Consider the following 25,082-nt stretch of genomic DNA (forward strand, 5'->3'; position numbering starts at 1 on the left):
GATGTTGATCTGATCCTGAGTTACAGGTTTTCCTTTGATACAAACCCTGTGAAGATGTTGATACTATTCTAGATTACATTTTTCTCTCATCTATATACATGACACGCTTGGACAAAGCTCTAGGGACACAACTGTGGGATACAGTAATGTAATCAAAACAGATTTTAATGTAATCTGTTTAAATTTCCCACCAGGTCACTCCTCCCAGCGCACCACTGTTGCACGCTCACATGTCCCATTGATCACACCGTGGATGCGAGGCCAGGGGACACAGATGCCCTGGGCTCAGGGGAACCAGGTAAGCTCTTTACAATGCCACCCCGAGTGTGGCTCAGGGTTACTGCTTTTGATATTGAAAATTAACCCCTAGCCACACTCGGGAATAGCACTAGGGAGGTCCATATTTAGTGGTTTGAAACTCCAAATCTCCTCTGAAATATGCTAATGATCCCCAGGTATGCTGCTTTAGTACATTAACAATGGCCCAATGGCCAATGGTTCCTAGTGTAAACATTAGGTTATGAATCTATTCTTAAAGTGGTATTATTCCTATTCTCTGGTAGTCGGCAGCAGCTTGGATCTATGTCCTGTGTGGACAAAAAAAGCATATTAACGAAAAAGAGTGTAAGGATTAAAAAAAAAAAAAAATGTGCTATTGTTGAGTAGTCTGCACATTAAAAAACATTCTGTGCATATAAGGATTGTGTGTTTTATGTACAAAGAGTGGGCTTGATTTCTATTTAACTATGCCTGTTTAGGTTCTTTCCACTGTGCAAATGCAACGTGGTAACTCCCACTGTTTGTCATAGTGTATTACATAGTTAAATAGTTACATAGTAGGTTAGGTTGAAAAAAGACATAAGTCCATCAAGTTTAACCAATAGGGAAATAAACATACCCCAGATATAAAACTCTGTAAGACATAGTTGGTCCAGAGGAAGGCAAAAAAACCCTGGTACAATTTGCTTTAACGGGGGAATACAATTCCTTTCTTATTCCATGAGGCAATTGGATGTTCCCTGGATCAACAGTCACTGTTTGTTTTTTACTTTAAAGCCTTAACACCCAGTTGTATTCTGTGCTTCTAGAAAAACATCCAGCTTTTTCCTAAAGAAAGCTATAATAGATGCTGAAACTACTTCCTGAGGGAGCCGATTTTCAGCAGGGAGGCACATTTTCACAGACCTTAGAGTGAAGAATCCCTTATCCGAAGCTTAAACTTCTTTTCCTCCAGACGCAAAGAGTGCCCTCTTGTCCTTTGTAATGATCTCAAAGTGAATAATGGGGAAGAGAGTTTTCTATATGTACCGTATATACTTATTCAGGGAGATCATTTCCCCCCCTTAAATGTCTCTTCTGAAGGTTGAAAAGATTCAGTTAAGCTAATCTCTCCTCATAGATGAGCTCCCCTATTCCTTTTCTTTAGTTTAGTTGCCCTTCCCTGAAATCTCTACAGTTCCACAATGTCTTTTTTGTGAACTGGTGCCCAAAACTGGACTGCATATTCCAGATGTGGTCCTACCATTGCTTTCTACAGGAGCAGGATAATGTCCCCATCTCTGCAGTCTATTCCTCTTTTTTATACAAGAAAGTACTTTGCTAGCTTTAGATATTGCAGCTTGGCATTGTATGCTTTTATTAGGCCTATGATCTACCATAACCCCCAGATCCTTTTTTCATGTCTGACTCCCCAAGTGTATTCCCCCTAGACAATATGACGCATGCATGTTGTTAGCTCCCAAGTGCATAACTTTACATTTATCTATATTAAATGACATTTGCCACTTGGCTGCCCCATCAAACAGTACATCCAGGTCTGCTTGTAGATTATAGACATCCTGTATGGACCTAATTCCATTACATATTTTGGTGTCATCTGCAAACACAGAAATTGTATTTTTAATCCCAAACTCTATATCGGTAGCCCAATATTCACAAAGTCACTACAACTGTCCTCTTAAGCGTACAATAGCATTCATGGAGGAATGTGCATCCCATAGATATTGTATATGGATAAGCAGTTCTTACACTTAAAATGTATTTAGTACACGAACACAATAACCTAATTCTGGGTAACATTTTTTAATAAGAAAACCTAAAAAAACTGTGAATTTAAAAAAGCCATTGCAGCTTACCCATCAGAATAAAGGTAACCAAAATGTATGGCCCTAGAACCACACCCGATGCAGTCTGCATGAAAGGAGGTAAATTAAACCACTCTTGGCGGCAGATGTGCTTTCCAGGAACCTTGCCCAGAAGATTCCTACGGTTATCATGACTGATATAGTGTTCTCTATCAGCCCAAAGTGTTACCGGATGTTGCACCGGGGGATGTTATATATTACTTGCACTTTATTTGTATGTTTAATGATTGGCTTGTATCTGGTTATGGTATTATTAGTTCTATTACAGGAAAAGGGCCCAAATGGGAACATTGTCAATATTATATGTAGTGTGTGCTGCAATAAATTACCTTGTTAGCCTAAAAGCTTTTGTTGTCTCTCTCTGCCAGTGCATGAAACACAGATCACAGGATAGGTATCTGGTGTAGATAAACCAGATATGGTGTTGTCAGTTTGGGCACATGGCCAAGATTGGGTATGCAAGATGCAACCCAAAGCCTTCTGGGATTCAAGATAGCTCTGCATTCCCATTCAGTCTTTTAATCATGCTAACATTGGGAAATGTGTATTTGTATTTTGTGCACTTCTGTCATTTAAGTCAATTTTCACACTCTCTACCATCTATTATATTCTTCTCTCCACCTTCTTTCTACTCATTTTGATTCATCTGCAACCAAGACTATAACCTGTCCCACCTTTTATTGTTGAGCATGTTACAAAGTTTGGTCTTGTACTAGGCCTGAATCCAAATATTAATAAAATTATTTGGCAAGAAATTCTGGTGGTTTGATATGATTTCAGGACAGTCTCTACAAAAACTCAAAATGACATGTGAAATAAAAACAATGAAAACAATTACAATGACAATTACAATGTTAGTGCTGCTGACCTTGTTTGGTCAGCAGCACTAACAAGCCTGAAAAGTCAGTCAAAATGTCCTTGGAGGTGTCTTTCTAAGAAATAGGCATGCCTGAAAACAGAGACAGGGGGCCCTATAGATGTATTTTTGGAACTAAGGGCAAAGGGCACAAGGCCCTAAAAGGTGTTCCTAAAAAAAAAAAAGGCTGACCTAGGGGCAGAGACAAAAGGATTTTTTTTTTTTTTGTGGGGGGGGGGGTCTCTTAAAATTTTGCTTAGTCTCATATTAAAGGCAAGTAGTTATTGTGTTAGTTAGGTCTCATAGCAGAGGCAGAAGGTTTTGGACAGGTCTACTTAAAATATTATAGCTTTACTCTTACATAGGGGGTGGATTCCATGGAAGAGAACGATGTTAAATAAAACACAATGGGGTGACGAGCAGTCCATTGTCAGTGATTTAGTAATCAGAATTATTGCAGGTAATTTAACTAAAAATCATAACAGATTTAGGACAGCCACTGAACTCTGCAGCCTCTACGAAAATCCTATCAAATATAATTTAACATTCAGCAACAACATGGCCTGTTTGTCAAAAGCTTTAACTGTCATTATCATTTGGGGCCTCCCATGGCGCCTTTCGAAAGTTTAAACAAACAATTAGTTTAAACAATTTTATACCTAAATCCTGACAATTGCTTTTATGCCTTTGATTTTCCCCACTGCTCTAACTCCATGAAAAGCTGACCTCTAATAAGTCACTGTTCTTGCTTGTGGGTGCATGCACATGACTAACTGCACAACTGCGTTTTTCTCAGTAGGAATAATTGTAAAGATCAACAGGACGAGTTTCATCTAGGTACTGTTAAAAACAGCTATTTTTGTTTTCTGCATGACCCTCTCCCCCCCAAAAAAAATTGCATTACACTTTACATGTGTTCAGACTAAAGTGTATTTATTTATTTATTTTTTGTCACATGGGTCATGTGTTTTTTTTCAGTAAGAAACTGTACACAAGGTAATTTTTCAAGCAAAGTTGTGCACTTTTTTGTAGTTTTCTTTTTATGTCCCATGTTATAAAATCAAATTATGTTCATATTCTGAACCTACTGTAAAAGAAAACTGCATTTCAAATTACATACTCTTTTTTTTTCATAAGGGACATTTGCACAGTTGTACACGGGGAATCTGACAGTGTCAAATGCAAAGGAAAAATCTAGTAGAAGGAGGAGAGAAAAGTTGCCTTGTGACATTGCTCCGAGGAGGTCATTGAACACCTTTGAAAGCCAGTTAGCCTTTAGTAGACAAGTAACTTTAGATGTTTAAAAGCATGTGGGAGAAAGGAGATTGGACAGTAGCTAGAAATTAGGAAGGTGTCTAAGAAGTGTTTCTTCAGAACTGGGAGAACAACTGCAAGTTTGAACTGTTCATTCTCACCTTTTCCACTAGTATCTTCCTTTCAGTCTTCAATTAGTGCAGGGGCCAAAGGTGTGGGCATGTAGTAGATCAGAGAGGATTGGGTCCAGTGGACAGGTAGCTCACATAGTTAATAGGAGAAGGGGGACTACCTCATCTAAACTAACAGGCTGAAAGTTGTCACACTCCGTGACATGACCACTAGGGGGGGCTATGGCTTGCATGGAAGTAGTGTGAGCCCTGAGAAAGGCCAAGGCGCAGAGTCTAAACAGTAACCAGGTTTTCTACAGAGCCTGAGGATGTTGCGCTGTTGATTACTGCCAGGTTGCGGTCCTTGGGCACACCAAGGTGGGCAAAGCACGGTACCAAATCATTAGGCAAGAAGGATAGTAAAGGAAAGCCGGGGTCAGTCAGTCAGGCCACACGTCAGGGGTCAATAGCCGGGGATCTAGGAAACAGACAGCAGTGACACAGAGGCCACTGTGGGCACAGGGAACACAGGAGACACCGGAAACAGCAGGAGGAACAGGTGATGCAGGGATATCCACAGGCAGACAGGAACAGCACAAAGAAGTTGTCTGGGAACCAACAAACTGGACAATGAAGGGTTAACACAGGAAACACTGGATTAAGCAGCAGGTATACAGGAACTAGTTCACAGAACTAGGTAGCTTGAGCCACTTGTGAAGACTTGTTGCACAAACAAAAAATACAGTGTGTAAGCTAGCTAAATAGCAATGGCTGATCAAGAGGCTATTTCCTAATTGGCCAGCGGATTGGACGGAGTTGATAAAGCTTGGAAACAGAGGCACGCCCAGCATCAGAACTGCAAGCATGCACAGGAGAGTGATGCCTGAGCTTTAGTGAGGAACAGGTAAGTGTGACAAAAAGGTTTAGGTAGGATTTAGTGTTGTAAGGATGAAGACAATACTCTTGATTTTAGCTGTAAAGTATTTGGGTTTGTCATGGGTGGCAAAAGTAGTCTCAAACACTGCTGGTAAATGCAGCAATGGACTAATGAACCTCACTTTTGGCTGGCCAACAAAGCAGCTCTGAAATAGGTGGAGTTGTGTTTTTGGGATTGAGCTTTTGGGAGTTGAAATTTTGAGATACTTGTCTGGGAGACTGTGAATCCTGCGTTTATCATGTCTTTTTCTGTAAGCCTCCAAATTCTTTTCTGTCAGTTTTTTTTAAATAGCTTTTTTTTCCCATCACTCTCAGACCACCACTAACCCCCCTGGCATTCTCATTCTGTCCATATTTCATGCAAAAAGTGTTACATTGTTTTGCATGAAAATGTATTTTAGATTTTAGGCTTATAATTCTTAGGCATAACTCACCGAAATATGTCAAATATATATAAAATTTAATAACAAACTTTAAATAAAAAAAATTTGTTAAAAAAAGGGCGCATAAAAATATTAAAACCTGTAAGATATATTTATATATAAATAATATAAAGATTTCTTTGTATTGAATCCAATACAAAATTTGTCGAATTTTTCCGCTGCGCCTTCCACACGAACCAACGCATGCACTGACGTGAACAGGAAACCCAAGAGAATGTCAGTGCAGTCTCCGGGAGAATATCAGAGAAGGAGGACACCGCCCGAGGACCTGGACGGACGAGCAGGACGCCGGGGGATGTCAAAGGAACAGGGTAAGTGGGATTTTTATTGTTTTTAGCGACCTGAGTGTGACTCGGGATTACCCTTTTTTGCAGGTAAAATCCACCCCGAGTGACACTCGGGAATACTGCTAGGGGGGTTGGGGGGACTGGTTAAGGGTTCATAGATGATAAAAGTTTTAGGTAAAATCACCTTTGAGCTTAGCCACTTTATTAAATAAGTCACTTTAAGCCACTGTAAGTAACCTTTTAAATGTCCCTAAAAGTAATATATATTGTAACTCTAAAATGAGTGGTAGCAAGGTTGAAGGTTTTTCTCAGTACACAGTCTGAATGCACAAATGTAGCAACAGCTCAAAGATAAATACTGCTGTGAAAATTGTGAGCAAGTCACCCTACTTGGTGGAGGATTATTTAAACTAGGACAGAGGGAGAAGGGACAGTCACATATGGTGGCAGAAAAGTCAGACAGGGTCAGTCACCAGAAAAGGGTGGATTAAGGATAGTTGGGGGAAGGTTGGATAAATATAAGGAGTTTCCCATGTTACACACAAATATTGGATTGTGCAGTCCTAACCATACTGAAATACAGAAGGATTTAGAAAACACTGCTGGTAAATGCAGCATTGGTTTAAAGAGTCTGCTCACCAATGTTAGAAGTCTGGCAAAGGGGAATTGGAAGCCTTAATTAATGAAGTGCAATATGAATTGGTTGGTATTGCAGATCCTAGTTTTTCAAATGACCAGGCCCCTAACATTTCTGGCTATACTCTCTTTTGGAAAGACAGAGTAAAAGGTGGTGGTGTCTGAAATAGTGCGAGAGGTGATCTGAAAGTGACTATGAAAGAAGATGTTGTCAATGGAGATGAGGTTGAAGTTAATAAGGTTTAAACTGTTGCACCCCAAGATTGTTTATACATATTTATAGATTTATGTATGTATTGTGACAGTAAGAGTGGCAGGAAAGTGTATTAAAGGTTCCAGGGAATGGAAGTGAGGATGTTTGGATAGTTTTTTTAGAAAGAAAACTGGTTCTTTAGGCTTCTTTAGGCTCTCCTAGAGCCAGAGTGGGTTCCAGGCAGCATGAGTGGGGACACAGCTCCAGGAAAGCAGGTAAACCAGATTGGAACAGTGAGTGAAACAGTGTTAATTTAGTGTGTGTTAGTAAGAGAGGGCACCTAAGTGAGGTAGCCAGAGGCCCAGCCAGGCTACTATTTGTTATTTTTTCTTGTGAAGTGCTGGAGAGTGTGCTGTAACACTTGCCTAAACAAATAAACCTGCTGTTATTTTAAACTTTTGGAGTCTACTGCCTCTAGTATGTCCTGTTAGCATCCTGTTACCATGAGCAACCCCCAGTGAGATACCACAGTATATATATGTACATGTATTTGTATGTATATTTATAGGTGTACATATGGTGATATCGAATAGGAATTAACTGTATAAGACTGGAAGATGGGAGAATGGTAGCCAGAGCCAGAAGCCAGCCAGAGGCCAGCAACGGAAGAAAGCCTGTGAGTCACTGAGTAAGCAAGAAATAGTTAGCCATGCAAGAAGAATGGGAGCAAAGGAGAAGTTAGCAGGACACTGTTCTTGGAAAATGAGACTCCTGGGGTACCCATCTACATCGGTACCCAATCTACATCGGAAAAGGTAGCTATTCATGTATGCATTCTTACATTGTCTTATTGGTGTCTATGTCATTGTTATGATGTTTTGCTATTTTGTAATTTTTGTATTATGTACTAATCCTTATTAGATTACTATAGAGGTTTACTTACTAACAACCTTATTAACCTTCATTTACTGCATATTTTATTGATTGAAGTTCAATCCATATATCCATATATCTAACAATCTAACAATATATCTAACAATATTGCTGTGGATTTTATGTTTCAACTTGTTTCCTAATTAAACTGTTTGAATGACTAGCTAATATTTGTTGATGAACTTTCATTTATTGAATGTATGTGTGCATTGATAGGGTAATATAATATCCATATCCATAATATTCATAATCAACAAAACATTATGGGTGGAGTTGCATATGGGGATCTATTATACACAGTTAATTATTTAAGTCTGCTATAGGCCCGCCAGTACTAAAGAAGAAATGAAGAATCAACAACTTGCACAAATAGAAATTGCTGCATAGGCTGGGGCAGTGGTAGTGATGGGTGATTTTACATTTTCCCACAGAGAGCAGGGTTTTGCTGTAAGAGGGCTGCTGAAAGGGGGCAGGCTTTTATACCTAGGCTGTGGCGGCTTGTTGCCAATACAGATAAGCTAGTTAAAAACCCTAGTGTTTTGTTGGTAGATTAGCTATTAAATCAGAGCACCCTACAGATAAATATAATGGTAATATTACAATCAAACACCTAAGGACTGAAATGCCACTGCATTGCCTAATGCCTAAGTTCCATGTTAAGTTGACAGAGAGCTAAGAACTTGGAATTTAAGCATTCTGCTATATGACCATACCTGTGGCTTAGAGGGCCACTGGTTATAACAGTAGTAGGGTTTAGCAAATCTTAGCCCTACTATTCCTGTCCATAATAAATTTATTCAAGGTGGCTGAAAATAAGACCTACCTCAAAAGTATGCCTTAGCATGCTAATCATGCAAGGGTGAAATATAAGCCCTATTGGCTTCTTCCGAGGATGCGGTCACGTGGTACACGGAGGGATACCAAGAGGAAGGAGTGAGCAAAGAGATAGCAGGAGATTTTCAAAGCACTGGAGCAAGGGGTGAAGAAACCACAGGATTAATTAACCTACGGTACTCTGGTGTGACACTACAACTAATAAGAGGTTGGTGGATTCTCTTTTCAAAGGGTCCTTGCTAGTATTTAATTCATTACCAGCAATGCATATTTATTGATTGTTATTTTTTTTTTGCTTTTTTCTGCTTTTGATTTATATTGGTTACTGCTTGTGGTCAACAAAGCTTTGAAAGTTTTGTTTCTGTGTCTGCATGTTACTCTGAGTCTTATGTTAAGTGTCAGCACATTTTCTTGTTATGTTGCACTTGTTTGCTTATAAAGCTGTGTTTTTTTTTTCATTAATCATTTTTGTCCATTTTTATTCATGACTTCTTGTATATAACAGAAAAAAATACGTGCTTTTGACAGGTCACAGGTAACACAGAGGTATCTTTCTATAGCATTGTAATATTGGTTAAAGGTTTTGGTAAATACAGATTTTTGTACATGAATAAATAGATTTTTTGTACATGAGAAAAATAAGACATCCCCTGAAAATAAGCCCTAATGCGATTTTCAGAGGTCAAATAAATAGATCTTGTCTTTTTTTGGGGGAAACGTGATACAAATGTCAGTGATCAGCAGTCTGTTTAACCTTCCGGGCGGTTTTTGTCTGGATTTATGTCTGGAGTCTAAATGCGGTACATTGCTTTTCATGAAAATTTATTTTACAGTAAATCATATAAGTTTAAGTATAATAAAGTTTGCAACACAAAATCATGTCAAAATAATAAATTAAATAAATAATATATAAAAAAAAATTAATAATAAACTTTTACATGATTTTCAAACTCATACTATTATAATATTCTGTAAAATAAATTTTCATGAAAGACAATTTACTGCTTTTAGACATATAAATCTTGTGTATTGCATTCAATACAGTTGTTTTGTAATAAATGCAATACAAAATATTTTGAAATTCCAGCCGTGCCCCTAGTGATGGTTGCATGCACTGATGTCACTGGGAATGTCAGTGAAGAGGATGCAGCCAGAGGAAGGCAGGACACTGGATGACCCTGATGGGACCAGGTAAGCCTTTATTTTTTTTAGCTACCCTGAGTGTGGCTCGTGGTTACCGCATTCAACTTGTTTTTTTTACCCCAAGCCACACTCGAACTTACCGCTTGGGAGGTTAACTGAGCCGTACTATACCTGTCATTGACAAGTATAGAATTATTTATTAGAAAAAAAAAAAAAATCAAGTTGGATTTCTTAAACTGATCTGATCGGATTCAATAAGACTCAGAATGATAAAAGTATAGATAAAAGTTCTTTTGCTCATCAGTACCAAATCCCAAAACAATCCACAAATCAAGTTACAAAAGAAAAAACAGGAATTTTTAAGGTACTACCAGTATAAAAGAATTTTTCAGGTTTTAGTCTTTACCATAATAAAAACCATTTACAACACATACATAAATATATGATCTTTATGAGGAAAATTAAACTAAATTGATATATATATTGTGAAGTTTGGGGCTCAACTCAGATTGCAGCCAGCACGCTTTTCATCAAAACACAAGGTTTTATTGGGAAAAAGCTAAACAAAACAGCTTCGTTTCAGCAACTCAGGAAAACAATATAACACTGGCTTACTTCGGCCTAGGTGTGAATTTCCAAAGTCCATTCGAACATCCCCACGGCAAGGATACGTCCAATTCACATCTCTCATAAGGGTCCAAACCCCAGCCTGGGGTTTCTACAGTCCATGAAAACAAAACTGCAACCTCCTTCCAGCTTGATTTCCCACAAGCTGATTTTCAGGCCCCTTCCTGCGGCTCCCTGGAACACATTGGCTCTCTCTCAGCCTGGAACACACTGGCAGTCTATCAGGCTGGATCCCTCTGGCTCTCTCTCAGCCTGGAACACACTGGCTCTCTCTCTCTGCCTGGATCCCTCTGGCTCTCTCTCTCTGCCTGGATCCCTCTGGCTCTCTCTCTGCCTGGATCCCTCTGACTGATTACTTCCACCCAGCCCCTGACTGATTACCATTACTCCTCTCCCTGCACCTGAGTGAAGGTGAATATTTCCCCAGAATCAGGGTTAGGCCAAGGAACCCACTCTTTCACTCCCTTGGCCGGCTCCAGGGCCCTAAAAAACCTGGTTTCTTTTCTGAAAACCTATTAACACTGTGTGTGTTGTAAATGGTTTTAAATTTGTTAAAAATAAAATCTCAAAAATTCTTTTATAATATTTGTTCCCCTAAAAATCCCTGTTTTTATCTTTTGTGACTTGAATAGCAGAATTATTCAGTTCGGAAAACCTCTAGTCCTGATTTAAGAGACTGGGCAAACTTACAACAGTCTGCAAACCTGGACAGAAGCTAGGTCAGGTTAAAGAAGGGGAACTGTAACAAACTATAATACCCAAGGGGAATGATTTTTTTTTTTTTGGAGCCTATAAAGGATGGTGAATAAAATAGAAATAAATTGCCATGTTAACTCCCCTAGCGGTATTCCCGAGTGTGATTCGGGGTTGATTTACCATGCAAAAAAATGGTAATCTCCAGTCACACTCAGGGTCGCTAAAAACATGAAAAAAACACTTACCTTGATCCGTTGGCGTCCCTGCAGCTCCTCATGACACGTCTTCTTTCTTCGATCTTCAGCCAGCGACTTCAGAGACGATCTCCGGGGTTTCCCAGTGACGTCAGTGCAGGCGGGAGGAGCGGTGGGAAATTCAAATAATTTTGTATTGGATTCAATACAAAATAGCTGTATTGAGTCCAATACAAAGAAATCTTTAAATAATATATATTTATATAATTATATTATATATATTATACATGCTACAGTTTTAACTTAAGACATAAGCAGAGAACAATGTTTGTCCTAAGCAAGTCAAAAATTAGAGCATCAGGTCCTCTTTTTGTTTTGGACATAATACTAGTCCAACAAATATTGACCACAATGTCAAATAAAGTGTGGCCTGTTATAGGAAATTAACAACACCAATTGCCATACCTAGTGAACAGTAAGTTACAATGGAAAAGGTTTAGACCTAGGGGCTTGTCTTAGGAGTGGTACTAGAGTGCCCAGGCTGTGGTCTTTCAGTGGGAAGAAGAAGTAAAGATGCTAAATTAAAGTGGATCTGGCAGAAACAGACAGGCGATGTCCCTTCTGCAATATTCTCTCCCAACCTGCCTGATCGCTTGGGGCTTCTGGCAAAAAAGCTGAGCTGCAGATGTGCAGAGTCAGGTTTGGATACCAGGACAATCCTGGCTTCGTCTAAGCATCATCCAAACAAGAGAGCTGAAGATTGCAAGGAGAAAGCAAAAAAAGAAGTAGTAGTTTAGTTTCGCTCAGGTCCATTCAATTCTTAAAATATGCTCAGCAGTTTTATGAAAAACAGTGAATTTACAGAAAAATATCAGGCCATGAGATCTGGTGGCTGTAAAACCTGGAGAGAGATGCTGTGATTTACAGTATCATGTTCTGGCATGAGACAAATGCAGCCTGCCTCATGCAGTGAAAGCACTGCCCAGGTATGGATCCTGCATAAACCTTGTCAAAAGCTGCTTGATTGAAAAAATACAACAGGAATGGATGAGGGTCATTTTTCTCCTAAGTATAATAAACCAAAATGAAGAAAATAATGGGTACAAAGGTATAGCAAATAGATACAGAAACCTTGTTTTGATTCTGGTTTGTGTCCTATCCTCCTACAGGTTACAGAATGTAGTAAGAAAATCTGAACTGCTATGCTTTCTAATGACTGAAAGAGAAATGTACAGCAATACCCTTACGATGTTCAGTAAATCTACCGTGATGGATTGATCAATTGGGAATGACCATGTGCATTCTTAGGAAGGAGAGCAGAGTAGGGTTCTCATCTCCCCCACTCCCTTACCATAGAACAGAATGGTGATGCGTGTACAGCACTCGTTTTTTCATCTGTCATTGGAAATGATCACAAAAAAAATAATTTTCAGTGACATTCATCTAACGTCTTTAAGAGGTTTTAGTCTCCTACCTTCCCAAATCTTCAGGTTTTAGCTGAAAAGGGCTAAAACGATAGATGCTGTCTGTCAAGTTGACAAAGTGGCGACTATCAGTATTTCCAATACACAGACCTGCAACACAATAGGAGTTAGGGTTAGTTAAGAGATATAAAACATTTTAAAAGTACCTTTCTGAGAAAGCAGCAGTAATATACTGCGTAATTTTCTACCTAATGACTACTCCTATTGGTATTGTTTTATTATTTATACTTTTATTATCCTCATTGGGGCAATCTGGGAAAAGATTATCACACAGGTTACTATTCCGACACAAATCATCGGCTTCTGACTGCAGATATTTGTGAGCTGTGAAATCTACATTGAGGAAAAGGAGCCAATATGGAGGGAAAATAATGATCCTGGGGCATTTAAATAGGTAAATGTCAATTTAAAAATGAAAATATACAATTTCCCAAACTATGCTCTATTCATGTTTGTGAACTTAATTGTAGGGTAAAATAATTCATTTAAATTAGCACATACAGTGAATTGTCTCTATTGGTCTATTATTCTATGATCACCCAGTGTCATTACAGTCTAAGAAAGGCAGCTAAACATTTTGGCAGCTAAACATTAACAAGTTCATAATGAAATCTTGTTCAAAAAAAATTCTGTAAAAATAAGTAGGCTTAGCTATGCTATGTAGAGGTTTTAAAAAACATAATTTTGGGTCCCCGAATAAGGTTTGAATTTCAGCAAAGACACTGTCTGCATAATGTGTGTATGTTCTCCTCCTATTTGTGTGGGGTTTTCCCACTTCTCTAATACATGCAATTTTGTTAGTTGGCCTTAGACTATGTTAATCACTATCAATGACTAGGTTACAGACATTAGATTGTGAGTTCCTTTGAGAGGGAGACTTTGTGAAGCATTGCAAAAAAATGGTGTCATAATGTATATTCATAATAAAAAGAATACTAAGACTACCTGGTACTACTGGCACTCCAGAAAACACAGACTGAATGGTGCGCTTCAATATTTGGTAACCAAAGTTAGACTCATCATATGGACTAATAGGAAGGGGATCAAATGAGTTGATAACAGAAAGTTTCACTCTTTCATCATTAATAGTATTCCTTACAATATCCAAAACCTGCAAAGAAAAAAAGAGAATATGTTACATACTAGGTGTAAAAATGGCTTTTTCCTGGTATTTGAGGGGCATGGCCCTGTAGATAATCCACATTAATTACCACCTATAATTCACATCAATTATATACCAACAGAAGAAGAACAGGCATTGAAAAAAACAAAAATAACCAGCCAAGAGGCTTTAACTCCACCCCTATCAAGTCTGCTTCAGCTGTGACAACAAAGGACATCCAAAATTGTGTACATTGACTACAAAATCCAAACTATAACACCTTAACACCAGGCTCCACGCCTAGCAAAATTTCTCAGGTGTCATATCCTCTCAAGCTTCCAACCCATGCAGCCTCTTCTTTTCTCTCCTAAACCCCACATCTGCCACCCACTACTACTTTCTCTGCCCATAGCCACCTACTTCAGAAATAAAAGTGGCAAATGAGGCCCAATGTTTCTGCTTAACCTGCCACTCCAGCCATAACCACATCTACCTGTAAATCATTAACCTCCCTCAGCCCTGTTACTCTGGATGAATTTTCCTCTCACCATCTCCATCTTCTACCTGCCCGCTAGACCGAGTTCCCTCTGATCTACTCCATGCCCACTCCACTCTGGCCCTTGCACTGAACTCTTTAACCTCTTCCTTTCTATTGGTATCTATCACTCTGCTTTCAAACATGCTATTACTCTCCCTATCCTGAAGAAACCCTCGCTAGACCCCTCACTACCGTCTAGATACCGTCCTATCTTTCTTCTTTCATGTTTCTAAACCTCTTGAGCAACTTGTCATTGAAAGACTCAGCAACTATTTGAACACAAAAACTCTTTCATTGACGCACTTCAGCCTGGCTTTTGAGCTGCCTATTCTACCGAAACAGCCCTTAGTAAAGTGGCTATTGACCTCATCAGACCTAGGTCAAAAGGCAACTTTTCCTTCTAGATCTTTCCTCTGCTTTTGACACTGTTGATCACCCCCTTCAAATTCAAATAATGTGCTACATTGGTATTAGTGACACTGCTTTCCCTTGATTTGCTTCCTACCTATCTGACCGCTCCTTTCCAGTTTCTTTTAATTGTAATTCTTCTTCTTCTACTCTCTTCCTCTTCCCTGTTCCCTAAGGGTCAGTCATTGGAACAGTTCTCTTATTTCTCTCTGTACTCCTCTCTCTCTGTACAACTCCTCTCTTGGTAGTCTCATAGCTCCCTTTTGTTTACAGTATTATCTGTATGCTGATGACACTCAAATCTATCTGTCCACCTCTGGCTTGTCTCTCAGTCCTGGATAAGGTTTCATGCTACCTATCAGCCATCTCGCCAACCTGGATAAAAATGAACTTATCATCTTCCCCCCCTCACATTCCAAATCTCCCCCTGCCATCTTTCTAACTGTTAACAACATTGTTATTCACTTCTCCCCTCAGGCACATTGTCTTGGTGTCACCTTCAATTCTGCCCTCTCATTTACCCCTCATATTCAGAACATACCCAGGTCCTGTCACTTTCACCTGCACAACATCTCTGGAAATTTGCCCCTGCCTGTTCCCAGAGACAACCAAACTCCTTCCACATGCTCTTATCATCTCTCGTCTGGACTACTGTACCATCTTCCTCTCTACTGACTTCATCACTCCTAAGCACATCACACGCACAGCTCCAAGACATTTCAAGAGTTGCCCTGACTCTCTGGAATGGTCTTCCTTGTCCTTTTTGGCTTTTTAAACCCTCACCACTTCCCATCACTACAAATTTACATACTCTGCTATTGTGTGTTACTTCCCTGACTTCCTAGATTGTAAACTCTTCAGGTCAGGGTCCTTTCCTTCCCTTTCTGTGTCCTTGTCTGTATCTGTCTGTCATTTGCAAGACCTTTTTAATGTACAGCATGGCATAATATGTTTTGCGCTATATAAATCTGTTTATCAAAAATATTATTAATACTAATATTAATAATAATAATTAATATAAAAGAGAGAGAGAGAAGCAGTTTTTTGTGGCAAATCAATAACAGAGTTTACTGATTTTTATATAGTCACAAATTATTTAGCTAGACATGATACTTCTTTGTAGAGAGTTATTAGACTTAACAAACAGAATGTACTGTAAGTTGCTCGTACAAAACTTTCATATTTAATGTCTCATTACCCGACACGTTTCGCATGTTAAATGATACAATGGAGAAACATGATTTCCACACAGTGGTTAAATAAAATGTTCCACTGACATGCCGTCTGTTTTATTATGGTTGTTGTGGCATTGTTGGTAAGGATATCCTTTTGGTGGTGTAGCGTATTACTGAAAAGTTTTTTAGGACTTATCCTAAGGAATAGTCTATATCGAGAGTAGATTTGGGTTCACTGTCAGTGTTAGAGATCAAATATTATTAATGTTTATGAAGAACTTGCCCGCATTGAGAGGGTTAATCTTCATATGTTTTGAAGATTTACCAGCACTGAGAGGGTTAACCTCACCGGCGGTCAAATTATGTCAGTATTTTTAAGTCAAAAGCAGTACATTGTTTTGAATGGACATTTATTTTACATTGTAGGCCTATAATTGTAAGGCATAACTCACCAAAATATGTACAATATTTAATAAATTTAATAATAAACTTTAAATAAAAAAACACAAAAGTCTGTTAAAACAAGGGTGCATAAAAATACTGAAACCTGTAATATAACTGTAATATAACTGTACAGTATCACATATAATATAATTATATGTACAAAAAAAAAAAGGAATTTTCCAACGCACTCCTTTGCACGCACCAACGCATGCACCAATGTCACCGGGAACTCATCCTTACCAACAATCCCACAACAACCATAATAAAACAGACGGGATTTCATCTGATGTCAGTACAACATTTATTTACCACTGTGTGGACATCATGTTTTTCCATTATACCAACACTTCAACTCATCAATAATTTGAGTCTCGATAGGAAAACGCATTGGGAAATGAAACATTATATATGTTTTGTTTTGTATGAGCAACTTGCGGTACACTCTGTTGGTAAATTCTCATGACTCCCAACATAGAAGTATCATGTCTAACTAAATGATTTGTGACTATGTAATAAAATCAGTAAACTCTGTTATTGATTTGCTACAAAAAGCCGCTTCTCAATCTCTCTTCCATATTGAATATCTTAATTAGGCTTGACATATATATTTCAAATATAATTTCCCCTCCTCCCTGATATTTGTTGATATCTAATAATAATAATAATATTTACATTAATCCCTGTTCTGACATAACTATAACGGGAAAAGTATACTAATTACCTTTGCCACAGTGGGTGAATTCTACCTTTAGTATATTAATATGTATCTCTTTCCAATAAATACATTTTTGAACATCTTACACTTGCCAAAGTCAAAGCCTGCACTACACTGACCAGAAGTAATTATCACTTCAATACACATAGACTTAACATTATGGACCAGAGTTATTAAAATTCTCCTAGACTGGAGAAAATAGACTAACATGTGTGACACTATATGTCCTAATATTATTGTTCACTATCTTCTAAATTTGTCATAGCTATATTCCACTACACTTTAAAATAATTATTCACTTAGATAGCTGAACTTTAACAGCTTACAGCTTCACTGTGTTTGCAGATCATGAGGAACCTTTTATAATCTCCCTAATCTCCTGGATTGTTGACCCACTACATCTGGTTACCTCTGAAATCTGCTGGATTTTTCTAAAGCCTTGTAAGAATGTCCAATGCACATCAGAGAGTTGTTGATGGAAACAATTTTTTGTGATAGCTTCCAATGACAGATAAATGAATGAGAACTATACATGCAACGCCGTTCTGTTCAATGGAGAAGGGGAGAACAGCAGTCATTCCACATTGGTTGTTCATCAATCAAACATTACATAGCTTTTGAGATGTAGCAATCTAACTCTGCAGTTCCAATATTAATATTTAAATTATGTCAGAGCATTGAGCCTTTGCTTGATCAAAGGTCCTGTTAGTCAATAGCCTGTTTGTTTTTTACCCTGCATTTTAACTAGTATGTTGTCATGTGTGTTATCTGATGTTATCACTAATAGTTTGGTTTTAACACACCACATCTTCTTTTTTATATCAGTTTAGGTTGTTTTAGGTCGTTAGTAGTCCACTAACCTCATCAACTGTTTGGGCTGGGTGGAGTCGGAAATTGAGTGTAGCTCTTGCAGAGTGTGGGATCACATTGGACTGCAAAATAAAAAAAACGAAAAATGTTTAGTTAGTAAACAATATATTATAAAGATATTTTTTTATTTTAGGTAAACATCATAATCATCTGGCTATTCAAATAAAGTACCATTGTCGTGCAAGCCTTATTATGCTAACAGTGAGAAGGAAAATTATTTTGTCACTGCCTTCATCTTGTTTGTAGCCTCCATTTTGCAATGAGAAATATGAGGAAAGGGTAATTGTCCTGTAAATCTTGTTAAGTTTCTTCTTTCTTCTGTATCTTTTAAAAAATGGTAAATAAGAAACAATGACAAAGTAATTAATGAACTGGGGGTTTAGAGGAGATAGCCCAGACATCAGGGCCCTACGGGGCTAGGCATTTGTAAGTTACATTGTCTGGTCCGGTGAGTCACAATCTCCATCACTCGAACCTCAGCTGTTAGATGTGTACATATGTGTGTGAGATGTTTACATGTGTGTGTTGTGTGCCTGTGTTTGTAACCAGTCGAAATGTCCTTAATGCTTTTCTCCTAACTTGGTTGCTAAGAGTGAGCTTGGGTCAAACCTCAAATTTGTGGTTGTTTTGCACAAGCAGTAGCGCGATCTATGGCTGCATTTTGGTAAATGGTCCTGGGATGTAGGAAGCAGTGACCACTGACCACTGTTAGACTGATATCAGCTTTGTAATTTTTTATACACAAATGTTTTCTGAATCATTTCTGCTTAGTCTGTTATGGTAGTCTACATGAGGATGATAATGTGTTAGGTGATATTTTGTACAATAGTAAAATAAAAAGAATTACATCTACTCAATTCGTTTGTGAGCACACTGGTACAGATTGTGTGATAACTGTGGGATTACTGTGGGATAACTGCGGGATTGTGTTGAGTGTAACTGTGGGATTAGCATATGCTTTCAGAGAGAGAGAGAAATTGCAGTAAAAGCCTTTGGTAATTCCACACACAGACAGGGTCCTGTGTTGTTGGCTCAGGGAGCCAATTGTGCAGCGGATCAAAATTGTTATGTCCAAAACATATCATTGAAGTCAGGAACTCCCAGGAATTACTGACACAGATTTGTGCCTAGTGAGCAAATCTGTGGAAAAAGCTGTCTCCAGGAGGCAGGTTTAGATTCAGCATTAGATGAATACATTAAAGCTAAAGCTGCGTACACACTTCCAATTATTGTCGTTGGTAAACGAATGACGAACGATCCTGCACGATATCTGCGAACGTTCGTATAGCACCAATCCTGTACATACAGATAACGACACAATCGTTCAAAGATATCGTAGATTTTAGATATAGTTCAAATATGTTTGATTTCATTTTTATACAGAGTTGATTCTAGATTCACCTGGCCAGACTGAGCGTCCGAAGGAGCCGGTAGAGGTGGAAGGTAGGATATTGGTATATGGTTAATAAGAAAAAATGTATAATTTTCTAAATCTGACAAATACATTATTTTTAGATATAGTTCAAATATGTTTTGATTTCATTTTTATGCAGAGTTGATTCTGGTTTCCCCTGCAGAGGAGGTAGTGGAACCAATGGTGGAATTGAGCTAGGTATGTACCCAAATTTTAGAGCGGTAGGTTGCATATAATTGTGTGTAATTTAACTTTTTATTTTTGTTTGCTCTTATTACAGTATCAGAGGGAGAGCGAGAAGGTCCAGAGCCAGGCACGTCAGGGCAGATGGCAAGAAGTGTTGGTAAGCATTAATATATTGTTTATGCAAAAAATGTCTCATATCCATGTGTCGGCTTCACAATATATGTGTACTTAATATTCTTCTTTTTATTTCTACACAGATGTTGTTTCCCAAAAAAATCATGGACAAACTGGAGGCCATGGACCACAAATGTAAGGAAGTGGCAAAGACAGTGCAGGAGGCGAGAAAAGACCTGCGTGCACTAAAAAAAATTATAAAAAAAAACATTTTAAAACTTTGTATATATTTATATTTTTTTTAATTTTATTTTCATACCTTTTTTAGTAAAAATATTTATTACAAAAAAATTTGTGTGTGTGCCACTTATTTATACTTGACTGGCAGGTAAGTTTTAAATTTGAACTAAACAGGATGAAGTACTGCGCTGGAACAGGATGAAGAACTCCGCGTTCATCGCGCATGCTCAGAACATGCACGATCACTGAACGACCGTACACACGATAGATGGTCAACGATCGTCGTCCAATCCGATCCGCCAGTCCGGTCGTTCATTTCCAACGACTATCCTCGTTCGTCGGCGTCGGTTACTTTTTTTACGCACGATTTGTGACCAATCGGTCGTTCGTTCGTCGTTCATTTCCAACGATAAAAATTGGACGTGTGTACGCAGTTTTACAATGAAGAAGCATTGAACAAAAAGCACTTCAGAAATATGCTAATCTCTGGCTAAATAGGAGTTTGAACAGAAGTGGCTGGTGCACCTACTCCCACTAAGATTTAATGTAGACAGATTACAATGTAATCTGCTTTTAAATTTTCTGCCAAGCCACGCCTTCTCAGCGTACCAACGCTTCACGCATCACATTCATTAAGCTGAGGATGTGATGCAGAAGCTGGCCATGGTTCGCTAGAGGATGCCGCTGGATAGAGGGGAGCAGGAAGGATTTTTTTTATGATACCCTGAGTGTGGCTCGGGGTTACCGCTTTTGGTACAAAAAAATTCACCCATCTACCAAGACACATAACAGTGTCACTAGTCCCAGCAGTGTGATACATCTGGCACCCTATACAGCCACTATGGTAGTAGGGAAAATCTATACAGTATGCACTGTATGTAGTACTTTACTGAACAACTATGCAGTGAAGTGTTGTGACAAAGAGCAGCTTTATCTGTTGTATCAATTGCTCAACATATCAACTCAATAAATGTGCAATATATTTCAACCTTAATAACTAAGATTAAATGTATAAAAGCTACCACAGTAATAAACGATAAGATGTATACACTCATGCACTATTATAATCTATCTGCAGCGCTACTTATCTACAAAAAAATCTATTACAAATTTAATAAACATGACTAAGTTTAAAAACCAAACATATAAGAAGTCCTTTAGATCATAAACATAAAAAAATGAGCCCTCCAAACACATCACCTGTAGTTTTATTGGTCTATTCCCTGTTCTCAGAACATCATATCAAGTGCCAGTCCTCAATTTCAGCAACATAAAATAAAGAAGGGAACTTTAAAGTATAGCAATTATTTAAATTTAGATTAAAAAATGCTAAATTTTATACAGTACACACAAGTTCAAAGTGCATAAACAGCACTACCCTGTTTCCCCGATTATAAGGCACTGTCTTATATTTTTTGAAATGCCAAAATATGCCCTAAAAAAAATGGTGATATGAAGCTTAAATAGCCCCTTTTTGTGAGTGTGTGAGTGAGTATTAAGGCATGTTTCATTTGAGCTCTCCAAAACAGTGCCTTGCACATATGCAGCAAAGTTTAGCGCACAGCCTTCATGCAAATGGCAGTAGTAGAGATGCATTTGAAGGAAAAAATGTCTCTTGCTGAGATGCTGTTGCATCTCTGGGGCTCCTTGAAATTGCAGCCTTAGCCTCAACCAATAGGCATTCTAGATAATATGGTAGAATTTTGGTGTAACATTTTTTTGTACATACAACATGGCTTAGTGGGCCTTTTTTCTGCCTGATGGTGTTTGTACAAGTATTCTGTTATAACAAAGGATATGTCTCCGTGTATGCCAGTGTCAAAGGGTGCTAAAGGTTCCTTGAGCAATTTGTGCCTCTCAGGTCAGCTAACACTGACAGCAATGAACGTTATGAACACTGACCATCACATTAATGTGGATTGTGGTGGTGGTTTCTTAGGACCCAAAAGTTGTTTTAGAAGTTTCCCCCATCCTAAATGGTTGAGAAGGACAAATTTATGCCATCAAGCAAATGGATATCTCCTGCCCCTTTCAAGTCAGTCAGCAGATCATTCTGCCATTTAACTATTCAGATAAAGATTTGCTGCAGGATTCTAAACTTTCACAAAAACTTTGGAGTTTGATAAAGGAACTGACAGCTCACTTTCTTTTGATTTTGTGTTGGCGGCTTCCTTAATTCAAACCCTTAGACAGGCTATCAAGTAAGAAGTTTGTTTTCTTCCCTCCCTATATGGTATTGCTTGCCAAGTCCCAGCTGAATGCTGTCAGGAGGAGTGACAGAAATATGGAAAAAAAAAAAAAACAATTTTTCTTTATATCTCCCCAAAAATTTTCATCCTAAAATACAAGAGCTGAAAGGTCAGATAGGACATTCTGGGTACTTTAAAATTTCCACTGACAAACTTCACAATAATTCCTGACCCTTTATTCCCAGATATTTGTTATTATTTCCAATAGGATTTTAAACAAACTGGCTAAGAAAAAGCTAGCTCATTACCTATTAAATTAGTACAAACACTCACAGTTTTCAATTTTTGGAGCAAATACCAACATATTAACAAACTTTATTTTTTATTATTCTTAGGCAAGCAGTACACAAAAAGTTACAAATTCACAATAACAAAAAACAGACATATAAAAGAAAGCAGTAAAAAGTGGAAAGATAAATATTAACAGGTAATTTATTCTGCTTTATGGTGAGTGGATAGAATTACCTGGAACATACTTCCAACATCAGTGGAACATGAGGGTTTTAAACCAAGATATTCAATATCTTGGTTTAAAACAATATTCAAGTTTTAAATCTTAAGAAATAACAGAAACTTAACAGAATAACAGAAAAAAATAAATAAGCATAACAGTGTCTGATTAAAACATAAAACTTTAAACTAGGAATACCAGTTTTTAACTGTTGTTCTGTGGAATGTAGTGTTTAAACACCTATGCTCCACACAGCGAAGCCAGAATATAAAACACCCCAAATATTATTTACTCTATCCTATTTTGTAATATGCCAATAATGTTTAGAGATGAAATATTCATAACAATGTAGTCAAACTTTTATGATCAATTTCATAATTCTCCTCTGTACAGAATCATAGTATTAAATTTTCAACTGTTTGAAAAAAAAAAGGCAGTGCTGATATTTGGGTTGGACAAATTATGAATCTGCCCAGAGACTTTAGTGTGCCCCCCAGTACCTGCCTCCATTCACCCTATAATGTTTTTAGAAATGGACTTCCTACAACTGGATCATGTCCTTGTATGCAGCAGCACTGGGAGGCTCTGCTTCGGAAGGAGGAGGAGGAGAAGTTTCAGTGAGGACAATTCACAGCTGTCTTGAGTAAACTCCCATCTTTTCAGCAGCAGGGGCCTCTTCTCCTTCTTAAGGTGCGTACACACTTCCAATTTTTATCGTTCCAATCAAACGACGAACGATCGATTGGGCAAAAAATCGTTCGTAAAAAAGTAACCAACGACGCCGACGAACGAGGAAACTCGTTGGAAATGAACGACCGGACCGGCGGATCGGATGACGATCGTTGAACATCGTTCGTGTGTACGATCGTTCGTTGATCGTCCATGGGCTGAGCATGCGTAATGAACGAACGTCCGTTCACTTTCCTGTCGTGCACATAGTTCCTCTATCGTTCAAACCATCGTATCTATTGTGTGTACAATATCTACGAACGATCGTGTCGTTATCTCTATGTGCAGGATCGGTGCTATACGATCGTTCGTACATATCGTGCATGATCGTTCGTCGTTCGTTTTCCAACGATAATAATTGGAAGTGTGTACGTAGCTTAAAGCTACGTATAATTGGAAGTGTGTACGTAGCGGAAGTGTGTACGTAGCTTAAAGCTGGAACGATAAAAATTGGAAGTGTGTACGCACCTTTAGTCTCTTCTAACTGCCTGGCTAATATCTGTCCATAATCTAAGTGTACACAATTAGCATGCAGTCAGATTGTCTGGAACCTAATTTTACCACACAGGGATCTAACCTTCTACAATGAAGGTATACTATAAAGCAGTGGTTGCCAACCTTTTCGGACCCACGGACCACTAAATTTACCGGCTCCAGACCACCCATGCGCAGGCAGCTGGGTGTCACTTAAAGGGGAAGAAGCGTTACGTCATGATGCCAGAACCCATCCTTTCTCCCATTGCAGATCTAAGCCTGCAATGGGAAAGTGGGCGGGTTGTGTCCAGAGACATAACTGGCCCACTTCCCTGAGCCCGTGACCGCTGCTATAAAGCATTTGGTCTTTTGTATTGTTAGACAATTTTCTGTAGTCCATGTTAACCCCCCTAGAGGTATTCCCGAGTGTGACTCGAGGTGGGAAAAATTGCAAAAAGGGGTAACCCGAGTCACAATCGGGGTAACTTTGGGGGTCCCTCTTACCTTAGCCTCGCGCTCCAGGGGCGATCGCACAATCCCGCTGTGATGGCGGGGCGCTTCTCCGTCGGGGGACGTGGCCGGGCGGGAAATTTCAAAGCAGATTACGGAGTAATCTGCTTTTAAATACCACCTGGGTCCCCACCACCCCCGCTGCACGCATCTGCAGTTAGATGCAATGCACCATGCAGGATTTCTGCATGGTGCATGGCATCTAACTTCAGATGCGATCACCATTAGTAAATCCAGGGGGTGATACCAGTCCCTGGATACGAGTCCCTTGTGGAATCGAGCGATAGTGATTCACCAGGAAATTTGTCATCGGACAGCGAAAGTGAACTGAGCGACGATTCTGAACCTGTGCACACATGGTGTCCTATTGACCTTGATGCGGACCAGGCAGCACCGCCAAGATTTCCATTTACCAGCGCACCTGGGATGAAAATTGAGGCTGAATGCAACGACCCCCTGGCATACCTGAACTTGTTTTTGACTGATGAAGTTATGGAAAAAATTGTTGCGGAGACAAACAGGTAAGCCACTCTTGTGTTTGCTAACTTTTTGAAATTTTTTACTATTTTTTTTTATGCCAACATGTATGCTGCTCTGTGTTTGCTAACTTTTTACATTTTTTTGCTATTTTTTTTATGCCAACATGTATGCTGCTCTGCGTTTGCTAACTTTTTACATTTTTTTGCTATTTTT

The 25,082-nt window shown here is 38.6% G+C and overlaps 1 protein-coding gene across 1 annotated transcript in view; it reads right to left on the reverse strand.

Annotated features, from left to right (window-relative positions):
• Positions 1-12,734: 12,734 nt before the first annotated feature.
• Positions 12,735-25,082, reverse strand: part of PM20D1 (peptidase M20 domain containing 1) — a 56,666-nt gene continuing 44,318 nt past the window's right edge. Inside the window, exons 9-11 of the mRNA XM_072411050.1 lie at positions 18,013-18,084; positions 13,716-13,881; positions 12,735-12,860 (exon numbers count right to left, since the gene is read on the reverse strand). Of these exons, the coding sequence (XP_072267151.1) occupies positions 12,757-12,860; positions 13,716-13,881; positions 18,013-18,084 (342 nt within the window). The 3' untranslated portion in view covers positions 12,735-12,756. The remainder of the gene's footprint in view (positions 12,861-13,715; positions 13,882-18,012; positions 18,085-25,082) is intronic.

Source organism: Pyxicephalus adspersus, chromosome 1, assembly GCF_032062135.1.
Source record: "Pyxicephalus adspersus chromosome 1, UCB_Pads_2.0, whole genome shotgun sequence".
Taxonomy (NCBI): domain Eukaryota; kingdom Metazoa; phylum Chordata; class Amphibia; order Anura; family Pyxicephalidae; genus Pyxicephalus; species Pyxicephalus adspersus.